The 22048-nt window shown below is 42.2% G+C and overlaps 1 protein-coding gene across 4 annotated transcripts in view; it reads right to left on the bottom strand.

The window, feature by feature from the left end:
• Positions 1-22048, bottom strand: part of mtss1 (MTSS I-BAR domain containing 1) — a 113301-nt gene that overhangs the window by 64329 nt on the left and 26924 nt on the right. For all 4 annotated transcript variants that reach the window (XM_037535062.1, XM_037535063.1, XM_037535064.1 and 1 more), the window contains exon 3: positions 16135-16208. In XM_037535062.1, coding sequence (XP_037390959.1) covers positions 16135-16208 — 74 coding nt within the window. The remainder of the gene's footprint in view (positions 1-16134; positions 16209-22048) is intronic.

The raw sequence follows: 22048 nt of genomic DNA, 5'->3' as shown, positions 1-22048 counted from the left end.
CTCTGTTAAAAAAATTACGTCACTGTTTTAATCTTAGTTTAGTCGTTTCAGTGTATTATGGTCCTTTTACTTCATAACAAGCATAAAAACAAATCATTAGTAGTGCTAATGTCTCTGTAGCCAGCTAGCTAACTTTCCCGTTCCACCTTAAATAGTCCAGCAGTTCTGACGCCTGAAGCGTCAGAATGTACCTGGTGCTCCATTTAAGGTGGAACGGGGAAAATCTGAACAACAATCTGGAGAATCTCTGACTTCAGCTTCATATCACTGAATAATTGAGGGGGGGGGGGTGATCATAAATAATTGCCCCCTCTTTGAAGGCATATGATTCCCTAAATGTTACTAAAGCCCAGCAGTGAGGAGCTGAACTTTACCCTCCCCTCTACTGTCAATGCAGACAGGCAGGGTTGCCCAAAGAGCAGCACTGGTAGCTGTTAATGAAGTGATGCTCTTTTTATTTGAGGGTCTCATTTCAGAGGAAAGATCTCAACCACTGCCCTGTAGCTCAGTAATAAGGGGCAACACTCAAAAACAAGGGGTAGGGGTAAAAAGAAGAAATAGGACTGGGTGAGAGAGAGGAGAGAGTCCTGTTGAAAAAGACTACAACCATTACTATTCAAACCTGATGGTTTTTCCTAGAGACCACTACTTTCCTAGAGGACACCTTTAGTTCCCATTAGGAAGCCATCAAATGCTTCTGGTGTCAGTTTTAGAACACCTGTTAAACCATTAGAGTCCTTTGCAATTGTGATGGCAACCCATCAGGACAAACACAGACAGGGTTTAACATTAACTTTGTCCCTCAACAAGTTCAGTGTGCTGAACCATAATCCACTGAAATGATCTGTTCTAAGCTGGACTGACTCCACTCACCCCGCCTCGCCTCCAGGCTTTTATTCTACTGTTCTGTTTTAAATCATTCGGTTATGAAAAGGTACAAATACCAACTTTTCACCTGGAGAAACTGATTTAAGCTCCACAATCAGACCTTAAACCCACTGCTGGAGCTTTGAGGGAACATTTACACTGACTGTACCTCAATGAATGAAGAATGGACCTGAACAGAGCCTTCATTTAACAGTGAACCACTGAACAGTGTTTCCATTTTATTATAAATACCACAGTAATTTCATTAAAATTTACCAATAATCTTAATCAGCATTTCACTGCATGGGCTGGCAAATATTACCGTATTCTTTAAGCTGTACAGTACTGGCTACCAAGTCCCAGTCCATTCTTAATTTGTTTAATTTGAGTGTCTGTCTCGTGTGAAGAGTCAGTCAGCTTTTTTCTTCTACACTCCTCAGAAGCATTTAGTGCTGTGGGTTAAGCCTAAGCTTGGACTAAATTTCAGTGTCAATGAACAATTACTGGTTCAATCCGGGTCTGGAAAACTGGACCTTAGAGTCGTTTACCTGGACAATGATTAAGCTGGACTAGGACTGAACCATAAATTATTTTTCTTTCAATTTAATGCAATTATTTTGTATAAATTAAGGTTGAAGCCTGTTTTTTTGCCAAAAAGACCAGAATATCCACCTTTTCTTTAGGCTTGACTTGTCGAACGTAGTTTAAACTGTGTCCACTCACTGTCCACTTTATTAGAGACTCCTACTTTGTCAGTCCACCTTGTAGATGTGAAGTCACAGACGACAGCTCATCTGCTGCTGCACAGTTTGTGTTGGTCATCCTCTAGTCCTTCATCAGTGGTCACAGGACGGCTGGATGTTTTTGGTTGGTGGACTATTCTCAGTCCAGCAGTGACACTGAGGTGTTTTAAACCTCCAGCAGCTCTGCTGTGTCTGATCCACTCAAACCAGCACAACACACACTAACACACCACCACTACGTCAGTGTTACTGCAGTGCTGAGAATGATCCACCACCCAAATAGTACCTGCTCTGTGAGGGTCCATGGGGGTCTTGACCCCTGAAGAACAGGGTAACAGAGTATCAGAGAAACAGATGGACTACAAAGTGCAGCTATACAGTAAGTGGAGCTGATAAACTGGAAACTGAGCCTAAACACTGTCTGTTTTTTTACACCTAAACACGCTCCAGCACTAACTTTCACTCGCAAAATCAACAGGTCTGCCCTTCTCCTCCTGACCTTCCCTGAGGCTCAGGCCAACACAAACTCCTAACCGTTTCCTTCTTTATACAAACGCTTGTGTAGCGAAGCCCACGCAGCTCCGCCAGGCACAAAGACATCCTGTATGCCCAGAGACACAGCCGGCCTCTGTTCACACCTACTCAGCTTTTCCCCGACTCGGCAGCCCAGTTGCTCAGAGGTGGCTGCATTAAAGGAGAACATTAAAGGCAGCGTTTCTTAAATAAATTTCATATTTTTCCACTCAAAAGGCGCGCTGTCAATCACAGAATCAGACTGCGCTTAGTAATTTTACAAAACAAATCAATGCTCCCAAAAGGCCAGAGCTGATGTGCACGGAGTCCGAGCAAAACTTCAGACCGTCTAATTACGCCTGCCCTGGAAAAGCCACACGATTAGAACAGAACGTCAGCTGTGCCTTTGAAGGGCGTATAGGATACGAAAGTCAGAAAAATACACTAGACACTATACGTGGAACATTGCGGTGAGGATTTGACTGCACTCAGCCTTCACAAAAGCATGAGTGAGGTCAGGTGCTGATGCTGGATGATCACTTCTGGACCACTAATCATCCCAAACATACGGACGGAGCGCCACCACTCCAAAGAACACAGTTATACAATAAACAATGAGCAACTGAGAGCTTTTCAGAGCAGATTATATAAAGGCTTGTTCTGCTGGTTAGATTGACATGAGACACGTAACTCATTCACAAGAGGCTATTAATCGTGATGTGCGCGTGTTGGTCATTTCAGGACACAGGTTTATTCGCATCAATGGCAGATTTAAGTCACTTTCCTAAACGGATGTGAACCAACATGTTAGGAAGCTCGTATCTTAACAGATAATCGGATTTGAGTAATGAGGCTTGTAATGTGAGAAAATTCTGACAGACCAAAGAGTGAAAGACAATGAAGTGTAACGTTAAATGAGAAACGGATTAAAAACACAGTTTGTTCCAGAAGCAAGTTGTGTGGAACCATTTCATGGTTTCTATGAGGAGCTCTGGCCAACTTAGGCTTGTATTTTAAGTTTTCGCCAGTATTGGTACGACATATCACCAGCTAAAATCTGTGATCCTGACGGCGCTGATACGCTGGCTGGCACACTCGCCACAAAACTTTGTGAAATTTCACAAAATGCGACAAGCCTCTCGAACTCATCAGCTGTGTATGGGTTCTCGGCCAGTTAGATGACTGACAGGCCAAGAACCACAAGCTGAGCAGAGTCTGAAGATCTTGTGACCGAGAATTCTGGAGCTTAAGCCGACTCTGATAAAAGAGCGTGCCAAGCTTAATATGCAACTGATACCTCCAGTGGCATGGCAACTTGTCATGTGGGAGTTCCCTGAGCCCTCGGAGAGAATCACTGTATTGTTTGATGGGCTTCTTGAAAAAAGCGGAAGCCAAAACGTCGAAAAACAGCCTGGAGGAAAATGTTTCTCCGCTGTAGCCAACCACATGAATCACACGGCAGCATCACAGGGTCCCTGACCGGGAAGACTAACCAAATACGGCTTTGCATGAACATTCTGAAGAGAAAACGTCAGATGGAGAGATATAATTACGCAACACAGAGGCCATCAGGTACGAACAGAAGAACCATCAGGTACGTGAAGCAGAGATGGACACACAAGCAGATGGACATAGTTTAAGCACCTTTCACAGCTGATATAATAAGAGGGGAGTATGTATATTCTTGGTCTGACATTGGTCAGTTTTTTGTTTTCTATTTTATTTTGTAAAACCTTTTATATTAAAAAGTAGTTAAACTACGCTGCGTTTAACATTTTAGTGATCCAGAGAAACATGCAATCTGTGTTTTTTCCATACGGACATTTAAGTGTGACAACATATGTAAATACATCACCCAGCCCTGCTTCAGAGAGACGGTGATGACGCACAAATATAGGCATTTATTTTCCAAAGCCCACCAGTGAACCTACACGTGTCTTCCAAGTTTTACAGGAACGTTGTTTAATGGGAAAACAGTGGAAAATCTGAAACCGCCATTAACAGAGTTTAAAAATGACATTTAGGTCAAAAGCTTATTGTAAAACTATCGCACAACAGACAAGACAGTCAGGTAAGTGTCTCTAGAACGGAGCGTTTCACACCAAACTCTGGATGAGGTTCTCCACTCTGGGGATGAGTCAGAAGTTTTCAATATTCAAATAGTCATTAGGATTTTTGTTACGCAAATTAGCTTGTTGGAATTCTCACGAGAACTATGAGACGTCTGAAGTCAACACTCCACCAGAGGGCAGCGAAGAGTCCGAGACTGATTTGGTTAGTGTAAACTGAGAAAGACTACTGCAGCCATTCAAACGTGACTGCACGCCAGACAAGAAGCCCGAGGCTGAGCTGAGCCGCGCCGCCAGACGGTTTTGGGCCCAGGCAGCGGGCATTACAAAGCACAGTGACAGCACCAGGCTAACCTGATAGATAACGTCAGTCTACGCGTTTAGCGATTCTCTCCGACCAATCCGTAGTCTGTAGCGTTTTTATGTCACCTTCTGGTATCGGCTCAGCTCCCTTGAACACCAATAATACTGTAAAACAGTAATAACAGTAGTTGTAGCTACTCATTTTGACTAGTGTTAGTTACCAAGGTCCAGTCCCATTTCACCCCTCACCCCTACCCCTCCTTTTGCACATTCACGTCTAGGGGTATGGGGTCCTGATTCTTGTTGAGATAGAGGGGTGGGGCCAAGTGTTGGGGCTACATGGCCCTCCAAACAGAGGCTTATCAGAGACTCACTCCTAATGTCACTCCTAATCCTAAACAACACACAAATCAATAAACATGTTACTTTTGTATCACAAATGAGTTCATCAAACACTAACAGGATCCAAAGTCGCTATGGCTACACCGTTAACCACCCCAAACAGAGCTCTAGTGGAATCAATCAAGTGTCAAACTGTTAAAACAGAGCTCTCGGGGTCAGAGAACCGGGCAGCTGTCCTCCCCACGCTCCACTGCGCTCAGGTGGCTTTACGAGAGAGGGAGGTTTACACAGGGGGAATGTTGGTAGAGGGGACGGATGCTCTGGGGATGAATGTCGGGAGAGGTGAACGGACGTCGGGAGAGGCGAACGGACAATGGGAGAAGGGGTGGACAGGGTTTAACTGAGCAGCGAGTGTGCATTCAAGTGCAAAGAGAGACACATTCACACACAAACGCTCTGCTGTGGTCCTGCAGCTTTCCTTTCCTATTAATCCTCTCTGCGCCTGGAATGTGCACTCAGGCACACATGTGATACAGTGTGGGGGGTTGGCGGGGGGCCGGGGGGGGGGGTCACAGACAGCTGTCCCTACATGTGGTCTAGTGTTCTCTTACACCTCCTCACCAACACCACACAGCTGAAAGCAGCAGAGAGGGCTGATCAGTCATCCGCTTAGAGCCACACCAGGTCTGAAACAGGTGTAGAACCAAAACAACACAAAAACAGGTTCAGAGAGACACTAAAGACAGCAGTGGAGACATTAAAGACAGCAGTGGAGACACTAAAGACAGCAGTGGAGACACTAAAGGATCTGAACCAAGGCGTGTAATTTTGTCATATTACAATCAATACAGCAATATTTTAATTAGGGTGTGTCAGAATACTGAAATGACTGAAGACTAACTTTGACTATTAGAGACTTCAGTTCAGGCCATTCTTGTCGAAACTTGGTCAAAAGGAAGGACAAAAACTAGCACCCCTATAGAATTGTAGTATAACATTAGTGATAAGCTACTGGGACCTAGAAGAGCGTTAGGAGAAGAAAGAACATTGATGGGCCTCGTTCACCAACTGCTCTTAAGAAGAAATTTCTTCTTAAAACCCACAAAGATTCTCACAAAGATTCTGGTCGACCAGTGTTCTCTATGTGGGGTTTGTTCTTCTGGAAGAGCAGAACCTACACACACTCAAGAGGTGAGAACAGTTCTGCGCTGTAAGAATCTGAATCTGACGTAGACTTTTTCTTAGGATCTTTCTCAAGAAAACATTTATGAACAAACTTAGGAGGACATTGGAGAATAAGGCCCTACAAGATCTGCAGGGTAATAGAGCCCTTTCACAAGAAAAGGAAGTGGGTAAAACAAGTTCCACTCTTGCCTTATAGAGAGTTATAAACCTCAGAAACACAGGCGTTTGATCACTTCAGCTCACCACAGAAAGATGTTTCACTATCTTTGGCATAGTTGCCACGATTGTGGTTGGTATGGTGTAGTGAATATCACCTCTGCCTTCTACGCTGTAGACTGGGGTTCAATCCCCGCTTGGGTCAGCACCTTATTTACTATACCCGCAAGAGTCCTTGGGCAAGACTCCTAACGCCACCTACGCCTACCTGTGTAAAATGATCAAACTGTAAGTCGCTCTGGATAAGAGCGTATGCCAAATACAAATTCAAGGATGTGTTTAGAACGGCTTGAGAACACAGAACAATACAGGAGTCCAGGCTAATTAGAGGATATAAATGCAGCTATCAGGGTACATCAGCTAATGCCTACAGAGAGATAAATCAATGGATCGGTGGAACTAACTAGAACCAAAACACTAAATAAGCCATGTTAGCTGGAGATGTTGAAACCACTCACTAACACTAAGCTACCTGGTAAAAAGCTAAACATACACAGACGAGCAGGGGGTGTTGGGTCATCGGGGGGCGCCGGGTCATCAGGGTCCGCAGCACCATGGTAGACGTTTTACACAAACACCGAAAAACATCTCCTCCCACTGAGCTCTGGCTCTCTCAGATACCGACAGCTTTAGAGGAAGAAATGAAAACTGTTCCTCTGAAAGCGGCTGAAGCAGCAACTTTACACCACAAACTGCAGGTTAACGTTGGTCAGCAGAGCTGAAATGCTGAGGTTCTTTTCCTGGACACAGTGTTTAAAAAAAAAATCCAGCAGCACTGCTGTGTCTGATCCACTACGACCAGCACAACACACACCAACACACCACCCACACAGTGTTACTGCAGTGCTGAGAATGATCCACCACCCAAATAGTACCTGCTCTGTGAGGGGGTCCATGGGGGTCACCTATACAGTAAGTGGAGCTGATACAGTGGACCATGAGCGTAGAAACGAGGGAGGTGGTCAGAATGTTATGCCTGTTCGGAGTAGATCCCTATAGGAGTCTTTTCTTCAGATTTTGAAAACCTAACAAAAGGACGGTATGAATAATATTTTGGCAGAGAGTAACAGGCCCTTCGACGCCCCTTCACTAAACCAGGAATCGCTCTCTAGCTCTGTACATGATGAAATTAGACAGAAAAAGAAAAGTGTGGAGTTTCAGGTCAGAAAAAGTCTCCCTGAAGGAAGACCAGAAAAAGAAAATCAATACTACAATTCAAACATCATGCCGAGGGAATACGCAAGCGTATGGGGGGATGGAAGAAGAGATCAGAGAGTAGGGAAACGAGATGAATGTGTAATTACAAGTCTGCTGTGGAGGGAATCTTGTCCCTTCTCCACCCTAGGAAAGACGGGATAAGTTGTCCAGCTGCACTCAGGTACTCATGATCCCATGAACATCACTAAAGGAGTACCTCAGGGTTCTGTTTCAGGACCATTACTTTGAATAGTAGTGGACCTAAAACAGAACCCTGTGTTTATACCTTCACTAAAGGAGTACCTCAGGGTTCTGTTTTAGGACCATTACTTTGAATGCCAAAGAGCATCAAGTGATGGACCGTAGCAATTACATTTTAAAGACCTTAAAGACCTACCGGCACCAACAACTGCTGATAAGTGCCTGCCAGACAGAAAATGCAGAGAGATTAAGATGTTTTATTTAAAGGAAATAGTGCACAGTTTGGTGGGTAAAGCTCTGTTGTAAGATCAATAAGTTTGGGGAGGGGTGGAGGCAGCTGATCAGTATCAGTGCAATCAATAGTGAAACTGACACTCAAAGAATCTTTCAATTGTTACAATATACTTGCTGAAAATTAGACAAAGCTGTATAAACTATGACAATTTAGCCTCAACAATGAAGACTCAAACAAATCTGGCAATTAAACCTGCCAGATTTCTTCAGGCGGCTGCCTTTTGGTCACTGCATCAAGAGAACGGTCTACAGATTTGAAGTGAGAAACACATTTATGGCAAATATTAAAGTAGCAAAACAGCATTTTGGTCACAATTAATTAATAAAAATAAAAAAATGCTATTTAAAAAAGCAAGAATGAGAATTACTACTTCTAATGGCACATCAGTCGGGTCCATTAGGCCGTAATCTCCTGTTTCTGTCTGGAAAAGGCGACAGGATCGGCAAATTTAATTTCGGTAAGGCACATTATCGTTTTTTAAAAAATGTGGCCAAATTTAAAAATAAGACAAAATCCTGTGGCTGCACAAATTATAACATATTGTTTACATTTTTATTTGTATTTCTAATATTTTCTTAACATTGTTTGCTTTTTCATTTGCATTTAATGTTGGAAACATTTCTTTTTTACCAAATGTAAATAAATAGCTGAGCTAGTCCAAGAATTAAGGATGGGCAATGCAGGTAAATGCATTAAATGCCCTTCACCTGCACACTCCCTTTCTGGGCGTGTTCAATCTTTTTAATTTTTCAGAGGAGCAGGTGCTGGGTAGATGAATCCTCTCCAGGCATGGAAAGGTCTGCTGCTCTCTGCTAAGAATGCCTCACAGCGACCAGAGCAGGTTCTCAGAGCTCTGAGGACCATTTCTGTTGACTCCAAAACTGAGTTAGAATGAATTTTCTATTAATTTTACAATGAATCTTCCCACAGTTCAGTGATTATTATTGTATTACTATCCATTATCTTTATTAATAATTTTATTAAATATTTATATTTTTGTTTGTTTGCTTATTTATTATTATTCCTCTTCTTATTCTCATTTTAATTGTGATTATATTATCATTATTTTAGTCATTTTAATTCATTTTTTAGTTTATTTTTGATTTTATTCTCGTTTTATTTTATTATATATGTACTTTTATAATGTTTCATTTTTTTACGCTTACTGGATGACTTTTTTATTTTGTTTACTTTTATTTTTTTTGTTCTTACACATTATTAATCCCTTCTTCTGCATCAGTTCTGCAACACTGTAAATGAGGGTCACCCTCAATGTTCTCCGAGATTAAATAAAGGCTGAGTGATTGATTGGCTCATTATTGTACACTGAGCCACTACCAGGACAGGCTCACTGAGCACCAGCTGGACACTATATCTGTCCACTCATATTACTGCCACTTTGTTTAAGCATCTATGCATATTGCACAGGTCTTAATGTATGTTATTGTACTGTCATTTACAGTGCAGTCACTCAGCTTGTGCGTTTCTGCCTGGACATTTTTAAATGATTCACTGGATTCACTTTCTGCACATTATACTTGTTACGGCTGTTTTATTATATTCTTATTATATATCATTACTTCTATTTATGCGTCTGTATAATGATGTGCAGTAATACTTTGCCCGTTTTGCTCTTTACTGAACTTTGTGATGCTGTAACTTGACTTTCCCCTCTTATAAAGTTTTATATTTATATATAAAGTTTTGATAAAGATTTATAAAGTGATCGATCGATTTATCCATCCAGCTCTCTATCCATCCATCCGTCTGTCTATACATCTATTATGATGCAAACAGAGAGCGCTTTGGTGTGAAACGGTTCAGACGTCTTTACAGTGGTGGTGATGGGAACCAGGCGTTGCCATGACTACAACACAGATATAGACACTTTATTTACCATCCAGAACCACCAGAGAACCTCCACGACTTTTATGTGGAATTTTGATGATGATAATAACATGCAGCAACTTTCTGTGAGGGAGCTTTTAGAGGTGGATGCTTGGTTCCCATCACCACCACTGAGAGGAAATCTGAGTATCTACAATCAGCCATTCCACATTAAATCAATCTAAATGACTTTGTTTATGTCTTAATGAAAATTTCAATTTATTTACTACACATTACAGAGCACAGCCCTTATACAGTTATATCTGGATGGCAGATATTTCTGTGATGGTTAATCTAATCACTGCATATAGCGCCTCTGTAACACTGCAGTAAGCAAGTTATACCCGGACACTATAAAGCACGACTATTCTTTCAAATAAACTTTTATGACATTATAATGCTCAAAAAAAATAATCAGAAAACAATACATTACACTTTAAAGCAATTTTTCATTATTTTGTTTTTGCTTTTTTTCTTCTCCCCAGTTTAGACTTGGCCAATGCCACCATGCTGGCAGGGTTGGAAGGCTTTCCAGATTATAGGACCAACAATAAGATGATTGTATATTGATGTTTGTAACTATAGATGCATTTCTCCCTCTTGCACCAAACAAATCATTTCAGTTCAGTAAAATATCTGAAAAGTGAAAAACAAAAGTGGATGCATTTTAAAGCTACACTAAGATTTGGGGATTTGGCTGCCTCTCTGGTGGAAATGTGTAACTGCATGCAGCGTGGATTGTGCTTTGGCTCCCTTACCTGATCGGGTTAATCTGCTAATTGAAAGAGAATCAGAGAGAACTCAGTCTAAACTCGGTGAAGGAGCGTCTCAGGATGTGGGTGAATGATCTACTACTGTCATCACATCTTCAGTATGATGTTGATTTCGAGATCATTTGAGGCTGAAACAGTGAGCCGGACTTTCTGTTTGAGTCTGTGTGTGACGTTTATACGTAAAGACATACGAAGTGGCTTTACCAGGCGAATCGCAGCAGCGCACACTCACCGTATTTTACCGCGTTTTTACTCTCCTCACTCAGAAATGACATTTCTTTCACTAAAATATCTTACATGGTGCAGCTTTAAGAATTAGGGATGCACAGAACATTCGGCAACTGAAATTATTCAGCCAGAAAAAGCTCGGTGGCCGATAAGTGAAAAGATTGAATAATTTATACTAAACAATGTCCCTTTTAATGACGCTGTTTTTAGAGTGGAACTTTTAACTCCTTAGCTGCAGGGCTAGAGCCCACCGCTCCAGGCTAAAATACACTGTACTGTGTTATTTTATGACAGTGAGTCACAGCGGAGCTGAAATTTCCCAGCTTTCATTCAAGCATTCAAGCCAACCCCCCCCCCCTCTCTGTATATATACTTATTTAAAATGTATTTATCTGCTGATATACATGTGTTTACATATGCACTACACTTTCACTACATTGTATTATTTTATTTTTCTTTTCTCCCCGATCTGCTCTGAGCCAGTGCAACACAATTTCGTTCTAATGCGCACTGTACGGTGTAAATTTGAAATCTAAGTAATAGTTTTTTCTCTGACGAAAATGCATTTAGGCTTTTTAAATGTATGCAATGGTGAAAAAAGTGGCAAAATTAATCAAACACTGAAAAACCATGGTCAGTATTTGGTTTCAGCCAAAAATCTCCATTTTGGTGCAAGCCCATTAAGAATGGCACAGTTAATAGAAATTGAAATGTAAAAAGGACACAATGTAAATGAATCAGCTGAGGCTGGACTAAAACAGACTTCAAAGGACGCAGATACAGATTCCAAGAAGAGGGGAAAAAACGGAAAATGAAGATCAACCAGGAATCCAACGTACAAAGCAACGCAAGTAAAAGGACGAAACTTTCATGCTGCCTGTTTTTCCTTTAGTAATATTTAGGAATCAATACCAGCCTAAGAGATGGAGTTTACTAGAAAAGGACACCTCAGTGGTGAACAGAACAGGGTAATGTGATCTAAGCCATTCCGAAGTAGCCATGCCTCGCTCCATTGTCCGTACCGAGGACAATACCCAGTCTGAGGGAGCATGATGACACGTCTTTCCACTGCATGAATACAAGCAGCAGGTCCGACTTGTTGCAGTGTTAAGGTTTTATAACGGGAAGGTCTGGAAAGATGTTAACTCTCAGATCTTCGCTGTTTTGCCTTCTAAGAACAGATAATCACCTCACAAGGCTTTTCGCAGCACAAAGAACAAACCTAACACCTGGTTAGCCATTATTTATAAAAAATAAACCCTGATCTCAAATTACATCGGAGTAATGTGAACAGTGGGCGTGAAAAGGGTTGGAGGAACATTAAGTGTTGCACTGCATTATATGGAGGAGAAAAGGCTGACGAGACGTGGTCAATAATGAACGAGCACCATATGCAGGAATGGATGATTATCCGTTCAAGTGTGTCAGTGCATTTTTCCCTATAGGAAGCTGCCTCAGGGACATCTAAATGTGGATCTGCATTGATGATTCAGCCAGAGACCTTAAAACCAAACAGTACGACTGTAACAACGCATCTTACGGCTTTGTATATATTGTAGACTCTGACTCAACGCCACAGAGGAACGGATCTCTACGGAACACCAAGGCTACGTTCACAACATCTTTTAAAATGGGATCTGTATGTGACATCAGTGACATGCCGCTTCATGCAGCTCATCCAGGGGTAAACAATCACGACTATGAACGAACGCAGGCGCTCCCGGAGGATCAGCTTCATCTTCACCAGCATCAGAGGACCATCATGAAGCTTCTCTGACTGACACCTGGGCTGAAACTGAGCTACAGCACAGTGGCTATAAGTTCATACAGCATTTTTCCAAGACAGGTTCCACTCAGAGCAGGCCTCGCCATTGTCGACTAAAGAAGTTGAGACCACTTGTTCAGTGTCATCCAGAGGTTGGCTTCAAAAAATACATGCATGAGTGCTGCCAGCGCTGCTGCAGGGGTTGAAGAAGTGGGAGACCAGCCTGTCAGTGCTCAGACCATACGCCACTGCCCAGTGCATCAACTTGGTTTGCATGGCCGTCATCCCAGAAGGAAGCCTCTTCCGAAGCCGGAACTGGGGAGCTGCGGTTCATTGAGGGAAACAAATTCCAACAGTGACCTTCTGAAGCAGAGTATGATCCCCTCCCTTCAGAAACTGCGCCGCATGGCAGTTTTCCAACTCGATAACGACCCCAAACACACCTCCAAAATGACCGCTGCCTTGCTGAAGGTAAAGGTGATGGACTGGCCAAATATGTCTCCAGACCTAAACCTGACTGAGCACCTGTGGAGCATCTTCAAGCGGAAGGAGGAGCACAAGGTGTCCAACATCCACCAGCTCCGTGACGTCATCATGGAGGAGTGGAAGAGGATTCCAGTAGCAACCTGTGCAGCTCTGGTGAATTCCATGCCCAGGAGTGTTCAGGCAGTGCTAGATAATAATGATGCTCACACTAAATATTGACACTGAGCACAATGTGGACACGTTCACTGTGAGGTGGACTCACTTGTGCTGCCAGCTGTTTAGACATTAATGGCTGTGTGTTTAGTTCTTTTCAGAGGACAGTAAATCTGCACTGCTATACAAGCTGCACACTGACCACCTTAAGTTAGATCAGAGTTTCATTTCTATAAAATCGTCCCATCAAAAGATAGAATAAGATATTTGCAGAAATGTGAGGGGTGCACTCACTTCTGTGACATACTGTATGAGGAAAAAGACTGGATTTGGGCCACTTTCACCTGCTGTGTGAACGCATCCTTTCATACAGTATGTGGTCCTGAAATCCGATATATAGTCGACACGCAGCAGCGCGACTCTGAACAACCAGACCAGAATTCGTGCAACATTTACGTCAATCCAACTCCAGATTCATCATAATTTTGGGCTGCTGAGACCTCAAACATCTGGGCTGATGTTTGTTTTTAGAAGACACTTACAAACAAACAAACAAACAAACAAACAAACAAACAAACAAACAAACATCTCCATGCTCGAACAGACTTCAAGAGAAATAACCAGAGAACGAGGCTTCTGCGTCAAAGAACAGCTTAAAGCCCGAATGCAAAGTATAAAGAAACCAATGACATGAACCAAAGAAGTGGGCGTGGCCAAATAAAATGCCCATTTTACAGCAAGCATTCTGCCAACCAATTATATCACACAAGGACATATTTTTGGCTATTAGCTTTACTTAATCTAAAAAAAGGAAAACATATCACCTCATTCACAACGCCAGCTCTCAATTCAGTAAACAGATAAACTACTGTTCTGTTTGTTTATAGTCAGCAATGGCACGTTCTTTCTTCCCTCCACTGGGAAGCAGTCGTTTGTGATAAAGTTGGTAACTAATTGGCCAGGAACGTTCTGGGAGCCGCAGCAGGCTTTACTCAGTCAAAAAGACATTTTCTACTTCTGAATTTGTATATTTTTCTTTTGGATTGGATTCATTTTCATGCCGTTTACTCTAAAGCAGCAGTTACGCCGTTATGTGGCCCATTCCTGAACACAAACAGCCCAGTCTTCAACTCCACCGCTGAAATCCAGAGTCCACCTCGTGAAGTAAAGCCTCAAGGTGATGGACGTGTATCTACATGTCTTCCTGGAGCAGAGCAATGGAATAAATTTTACAGCAGTGGAGAGACAAAAATCCTGGCTCAGAACGGTTTATACCCATAGCACCGCTTGGTTTGTGCGTCTAACTATGCTCCTCTAACTAAGCTCCTAATTTTATGCATTTGGTTCCACTTCAGTTAAGCGCAGAACCCTTTTAATTCATTAGTGTTAAAAGGACAGACAGTTTAAAGTATTCTAAGAGTCATATATTTGTAGAGGCGTATTTGTGAAACCACTTAGCTGGACCTTATTTCGCTCAGAGAAGCACAAACATTTCAATAAACTCAAATAAACAGCACGTTGTGATTCTTCAGTGAGAGTTTTTACAGATGCCGTCCAACACCTAGTTCATCCAATTAATCCATATTGTGTAAAATGAAAGAGTCCTTGTTTTTTCAAAATAAGAGTTTGATAAATCAGATAAAAACCATCAAAGTTTCAAAAACATTCAGTTTTTGACACAGTAGTGTGAGAAACACCCCCCGGGGGTCCCGTGTTGTCTGGCTGATGAGTCTCTCTCCATAGCGGCGCTGACACTTCAGTGTCAGTAAATGTCTGTTCTAACAGCTGTTCCACTGTTCTAGCGCGGTTCTGCGCTCTTCCTCACAGTAACTGAGATCTTCCTCGTCTCCTCTTCTGTAGTCTCGGTTCTAGTGCGGTTCTGCGCTCTTCCTCACAGTAACTGAGATCTTCCTCGTCTCCTCTTCTGTAGTCTCGGTTCTAGTGCGGTTCTGCGTTCTTCCTCACAGTAACAGATCTTCCTCGTCTCTTCTTCTGTCTTCAGTGTGAGGAATGAGGAACAGTCGCTCTTCACGCCAAACTCTTGGGCAACTGGGCGAGTTTTCCGGTTTTCAGATCTGCTGCAGCTCATTGCAAAGTTTTTCACAGGAATCCGGGCAGAGTTACGGTTTCTAGGCTATTAATGACCAACTGGGTGAGTCAGTCTGCTTTTTAATAAAAGTTTTTAAAAAGTTGTGTCAAAAGTTTATCACTTAGGGATTCACAGAATTTTGATTTTCAGACATTTAGGGGGTCCAAGAGGTTAATTAGGAGGTCCAGGATGCCCCTGTGTTTCGTACCTTGCTCCACAGTCTATACAGGCCATATACAGCAACAAAACCTGCGTTTATGTTTATCCACCTTTCCAGGCTACAACAGTTTATCCCCATCCATTCCCACTATTTACATATCAGTCTTAAAGGCAAAGCAACAAAAACTGCCTGTTTAATTCTAATGGACAGAGAAAGATTAGAAAACTGTCACATACAGTAAACGACTGCTTTAAGTAAATAAATCTCAATGAAATGCAAAAAATACAGGATGTGAGCAATTTAAATGAAATCAGGTGGAACAAATCCACGCAGCGAGAAGTCAGGAACCAAAGCTGTGTTTGTCTAACTGTTCTTCTAACCCACTTAGTAAAAACGCTCTAAAAACAAAACACTCCTGCTACTTTTTTCATACTGCATTTATGTTATATTGCATTTCTCCTCATGTTATATTGTGTTTATCTGTCAAAAACACTGCTACTTTACCCAGATAAACATATTTAAACGCTTCTTTGGCTTCCTCAGACGTTTCCACAGCAGATTTCTGAGAATTCAGACCAATTAAGACTGTTTAACTTATGATCTGCCATGAGAGGGAAAGCACCACCACAGGGAAACAACCAGCAGAGCATGAACCTCCTCACCTCGTGTTCCAGTTGCGATGTCGGCCACCTTCTGGAAGGCATCCAGAAACGAGCCGGTGACAATGATGGTCGTCCTAAGAAACACAGAGACAAACAGACTCGTTTCAATTGTGTAAATACTTTAATCTCTTTGCAGTGACTTATAACGAGCATCTGCTTTTGTGACGACGTAAAAAGAAGCAGCGGCTTTTCAAAGTAAACTGACAGTATAGAACACAGAGACGTATAATCAGCAGAACAGACACTCCTATTTAAACCAGAACCCTGAAATGTGATCGTCACCCGTCCTTTTCAACGTACCACGTATAACATTACAGTCAGAAAGTCGGCTGCTGGCGATCCCTTGACTCGCTCCTATTCTATACTTTTGCTTTAATGTTGAAGATGCCAGAAAAAGGCAAATAACCATCAAGATTACAAACATTTATAATAATATTTCTCAGCTTTTTGGCACATCTTGACATTCCTGCATTCTCTCTTTCGAGTGATTTTACAATAAGAATAACTATAATTTGCCTTTATTAATGCCATGAGTCTTATGATGCTTAAAAGTAAATAGCTGGTTGATTTTGGAATTAGTTGGAAAGACGTTTGTAATCCACATCATCAGTACCTGACCTCACTAATGCTCTTATGAATGTGGAATGCAATCAAGTCCTCACAGCAAATGTTCCAACATCGAGTGTAAAGCTTCGCCAGAAGACAGAGGCGGTATAAACAAGGCTTGAGCGACTGATGTTTTGTTTTATTTAGGATAAATAAAACAATAAAAATAAAGATACAGGCTGTGTCTGATCCACTCAGACCAGCGCAACACACACTAACACACCACCACTACAACAGTGACACTGCAGTGTTGAGAATGATCCACCACCCAAATAGTACCTGCTCTGTGAGGGTCCATGGGGGTCCTGACCACTGAAGAACAGGGTATGAAAGTATCAGAGATGGACTACAGTCTGTAACTGTAGAACTACAGAGTGCAGCTATACAGTAAGTGGAGCTGATAAAATGGACAGTGAGCGTAGAAACAAGGAGGTGGTCAGAACGTTATGCCTGAATGGATAATGCTGACACTTAACGCAACACTATGCAGGATTTGGAGACTCCTCTGGTGGAAACATGTAATTACATGCAACATGCAAAAGAACTGCTGTGCACTGGACCCCACAAGTGGACAAATCTTACTTGTGCGTTAAAAGAGAATTCAAAGAAAACTCGGTGTAAACTTGGTGAAGGAGCGTCTTCTGAGAACGTGAGTGAATTATCTACTTTTATTATACGATCTTCATCAGTGTGATGTTGATTCTGAGATCATTTGAGACCTAAACATCGAGCCGGACCTTCCGTTTTTGAGTCCGTGCATAACGTTAATAAATAATGATGTACAAAGTGGTTCGGAAAAGTCCCGCCAAATCTGTATCCGGTACCTCTGACTTTCAAATGATTATTATAGGCTTTGCAGGACGACACACTATATTTTCTCTATACTCAGTGTTGCTGCTTTTGTTTACAAAAAAATACTAGGGAGATGCTTTAAAGAACACCTTTGTTACAACACAACACAACAGTGAAGTTTGTAAAAAGTTTAATAAAAATCGTTCTAGCTGCAGGTTCATTATTGTTACTGCTGTATTCTTTAAATGCGGCTACATTCATATCGTGTATCGTGAAAACGTCTGGATATTTCTGCAGTTTTGCCCACCCCTGCACCACATTTTATGTTTTATTTTTTCCACTATGTTAAATTCAGAGTGTAAATATTAACTATGCATTACTGTATGTGTGGAAAGGGACATTAAGAGTCCACCGTTCGCTCGTCTGGCCGCACCAACGCTCCTCTGCGAGAGCGAGTAGGTAGTCGGGTCATTAGAGCATCAGCCTGCAGTAGCAGGAGTGTTCAACAGACTCCTGAACAAACACTCATGCAGTGTGTCATCCCTCTGAGTAATCCCCCTCCGCATTCCTTCACCAGGCATGTAAACTCGCAGGTATTGTCATTAACTCTCCTCCCACACTTCGGAAAATTATTCAGCGTGCTTCTTCCACTGAAGGTCAAGCTCCAACGTTGGGCAAGAACCAAGACGCAACCTGAACGCTGCCCAACACACGACAAATATATTATTCTCTTGTATGTTAAAAGAGCTACTAGAGAACAAAAAATACATCTACACGCATGTTTAGACCTCCTCCACACACACAGCCTAAAATCTGTGTTTTTCATTCTTTTTCAGGGTTGAAAATATTTCGTAACCCCTCTTTGCCAATCCACCCCAGACACCTCCAACACTAGCGCTGCTCGTTTAGGGCAAAAATCACCACGATTGATTTGGTCAACATTGATTGCATAACAAATACAGCTACTCACTGACTTTGAAAACAACCTTTTTTAAAAATGCCTTTTTAACAGTGGATTTTTTCCTGAACTACAAAATAATTAAAAAATGAAGCAGAATAAATGATAAACAGAAACCACGGTTCTATATAAAACCATGAACACTCTCTAAAGCCAGAGAACCCTTAGCATGATGAAACGCTTCTTCGGGTTGATGGAGAATGTGCTGCAGATGGCTCTATACAGAATCTTTTTCAAAAGGGTTTTATTCAGCACTGAAAAAGGTTTTTCTACTGTAAAAAGTTTGGCATCATAACAATAGAAGAACCTTTCTGGGTGCTATATGGAACCCTTTGCAAAAAGGTTCTATATGCAACCATCTGTAGTATATTCTGCATCAATCTGAAGAATGCTTTCATTATGCAAAGGTTCTTTGAGTGTTTGTGGTTATATACAGAACCAATTTCTTTACTAAAGAACCCTTAAAGAACCCTCTATTTAAGAGTGTAGTACTGGACCAGGCAGCATCTGAATGACAATTTTCCACTGAAAGTAATCAGACAGACAGTCCAGTCAGTCAGACAGTCAGTCAGAGAGGCAGACAGACAGTCAGTCAGTCAGAGCGACAGACAGTCAGAGAGACAGTCAGAGACAGACAGTCAGAGACAGACAGTCAGAGAGACAGTCAGAGAGACAGTCAGAGCGACAGACAGACAGTCAGTCAGTCAGAGCGACAGACAGACAGTCAGTCAGTCAGAGAGACAGAGAGTCAGTGAGTCAGACAGACAGTCAGACAGACAGACAGTCAGACAGACAGACAGACAGACAGACAGAATACTGATCCAGTAGGAAAGTTAGTAGCTGTTACACAACACAAGACAGTAATTAAGAATAAAAACGGTCCAGTTTATAAAAAACACTGGTTTAAGTTGAGCAATAAAATGATTGACTTTATTTATACAATTTACACCCAATGGGGTTCCCTCAATGAGGCAACAGGCTCCATTCTGCCCATCATTCGAGCTGCTACTCATATACGACCATGAGACTCGACTGTGTCTGAACGAGAGCAGTAACTGCCCAGATCTGTATACATGACCTGACACCCACCACTGGCAAAGATCCCTCTAAACTGACAGGAACAGAGGGATCAGGCTTTTCCTTCCATTCAGTGAGCAGAAGAGACAGCTGGACCTCTCGGACTGCATCAGCAGAAATCACAATCCAAACCACAGGACAACCTTCACAGTCAACCGTCACTCAAGAACCCCAATATTACCACTTTAAAGGTCCCTAAATCTGCACTTTCTTTCTAATCAGGTTAATCAGTGAACAAGTTCACCCTCTGAATAATGTTCCAACCATCAATGAATGACAACATATTTCACCATATACACTGGGTCCTAATCACTTCCGTAAACATGCTCCTGACCAATCACAAGGCTGCGTCTCCAGCCCCGCCCACATAGAACTGTTTCAGTCAGAAGCTTAGCAGGACAAAACTACTCCACATAACCAAAAGAGACCACCTGTCTATCTGCCTGTCGCCCGTGCACTCGTTTATCCGACACCAACGTTATCGGTTCGTCTGTTCAGCTCAGGCCGAAGCTCAGTACACCAGAGGTGAGGGACTCGGCGTGTTCTGCGCTGTATGTACGTCACATTATCTGCATTTCACACTGACTGTAACGACTAAAACAACACCTTAAAAAGAATTTCAACTGGATGCACAGGGACGTCACCCACTACTATTTGGAATGATTCTGTATTCCACCCCTCGGAAATAAAAGGCATGAAAAGTAGAACTCCTAGATAAAGTATCTCCATCACGCTAACAGGGTCAATGGAGCTTTTGTAGAGGCTATTCAGAGCACTTCTTCTGTGGAGAGATCTGTTAGTGCTGGTTTATCAGAAAACTCTGGGGTATCAGGTGATATGAACTACAAAGTACTGCCTTTCAACACCGCCCAGCTCTCCAAAGTGGCCCCCCAGGCCTGCACAAGCCTACAACCCTCAATACCTCAGTATGAACATGAAACCTCGGGAGCCGCAGCTGCTTGAACCCAGCTGATACTGAGCCCGTCACGATCATGAAGTTTTAGCTGATGATTGTTGTTTAAACAACTGGGAATAAAAATTTTATTAACTATTAAAGTAACACTATGTAGGATTTGGGGATTTGGAGACCTCTCTGGTGGAAACATGTCATTACACACAACTCACAAAAATGTCTCAGGAATGCCGACTTGGGACCAGATTCCTCCTTTTATAAATTACAAATTAAATTAAATTAAAAAATAAACTAAAAATAAAAATGGACAAGTTACACTGTTTTACACACACACACACACACACAGTCAACTGTCTACAGTTACATAGAATTATGAGTATTTTTTTTATTTTATTTTTTTTACCCAATTTTCTCCCCAATTTAGTCGTCTCCAATTCCACCCGCTAGTTAGGACTCCTTCAATCACACGATACTACCAACACTAGGAGGGTGAAGGCAGCACAGGCTTCCTCCAACTCTAGTGAAGCACAATCATATCTTTTCGAACTGCTGTTCACGCAACGTCACTGGACCACTGAACGCGTTCGGAAGAAAGCGCCAACCGCCAAATCTGTTACGTCAGTGATGGGGGGAGAAGGGGGGGCATCCTACCCACCCAGAGAGCGCGGCCAGTTGTGTCTCCTGGCCACCAGAAGATTTGTCCCATTTCATAAGGCAAGATTTCAACCACTACCCCTATAACTCCATTCCAAAAGGGTTAGGGTGACACTCGAAACCAACGGGTAGGGGGTAAAAAGAAGAAATGGGACTGGGCCTCAAAGTCGCGAGACTGAAGTCACTTCTCGCTTCTTTTTCCCGTTCCACCTTAAATGATGCAGCAGTTACATTATGGTGCCTCAGGTATCATTTAAGGTGGAACGGGAAATTCAAACAAGAAGCTGGTGAATGAGAAGCGACTTCAGCCTCGTGAAAAAAAAAAAAAAAAAACGTTGAGAAACATTTTACAAGAAACTTCCACTTTTGAGGAAAAGTTTCCTGCTGGAGATGCGAGAAAAGCAGCTACAGCTGAGCTGAAGCTTAAAGCAGAGCAGAGTGAGTCTGTTTTCATTTATATTTTATTTTTAGCCTTTACTAGCACATTAACACATACTGAGACATATTGATGGTAAAATGCAGAAAGTGTTGTGGCTCCCAAGGTGGTTTGATTTTTGCTGAAAGGACAAAATGGCTCTTCTTAACATTTGGCTTGTGAACCCTGGGTTATACATTAAAAAATGATAATTAAAAACCAAAATCGACCGTAAATATGCATCTCTCTGTATTTACAGCACTGACCAACCTCAGAAGCCCTACTGAGGTCAACTGGAAAGAGGCCAGTGCTGGCAGCAGTAAATTGCCTGTGTGAGTGGAGCGTGTTTGATGTTTATCTGCAAGAGTGGAGTGGACCTCTGGGAGGGTCATTATCCTGTTTACTGTTTACTCTGTGGGGACAGACGGCAAGAGAGCAAGCAGACTGTAAACGCTCGTGACCCAAGGGTCAGCTCCGAGGCTCTGGTCCAGATATTCTA

This window comes from Pygocentrus nattereri, chromosome 26 (genome assembly GCF_015220715.1).
Source record: "Pygocentrus nattereri isolate fPygNat1 chromosome 26, fPygNat1.pri, whole genome shotgun sequence".
Taxonomy (NCBI): domain Eukaryota; kingdom Metazoa; phylum Chordata; class Actinopteri; order Characiformes; family Serrasalmidae; genus Pygocentrus; species Pygocentrus nattereri.
The sequence above is the reverse complement of the archived record's forward strand: the minus strand, read 5'-3'. Positions and strand labels throughout refer to the sequence as shown.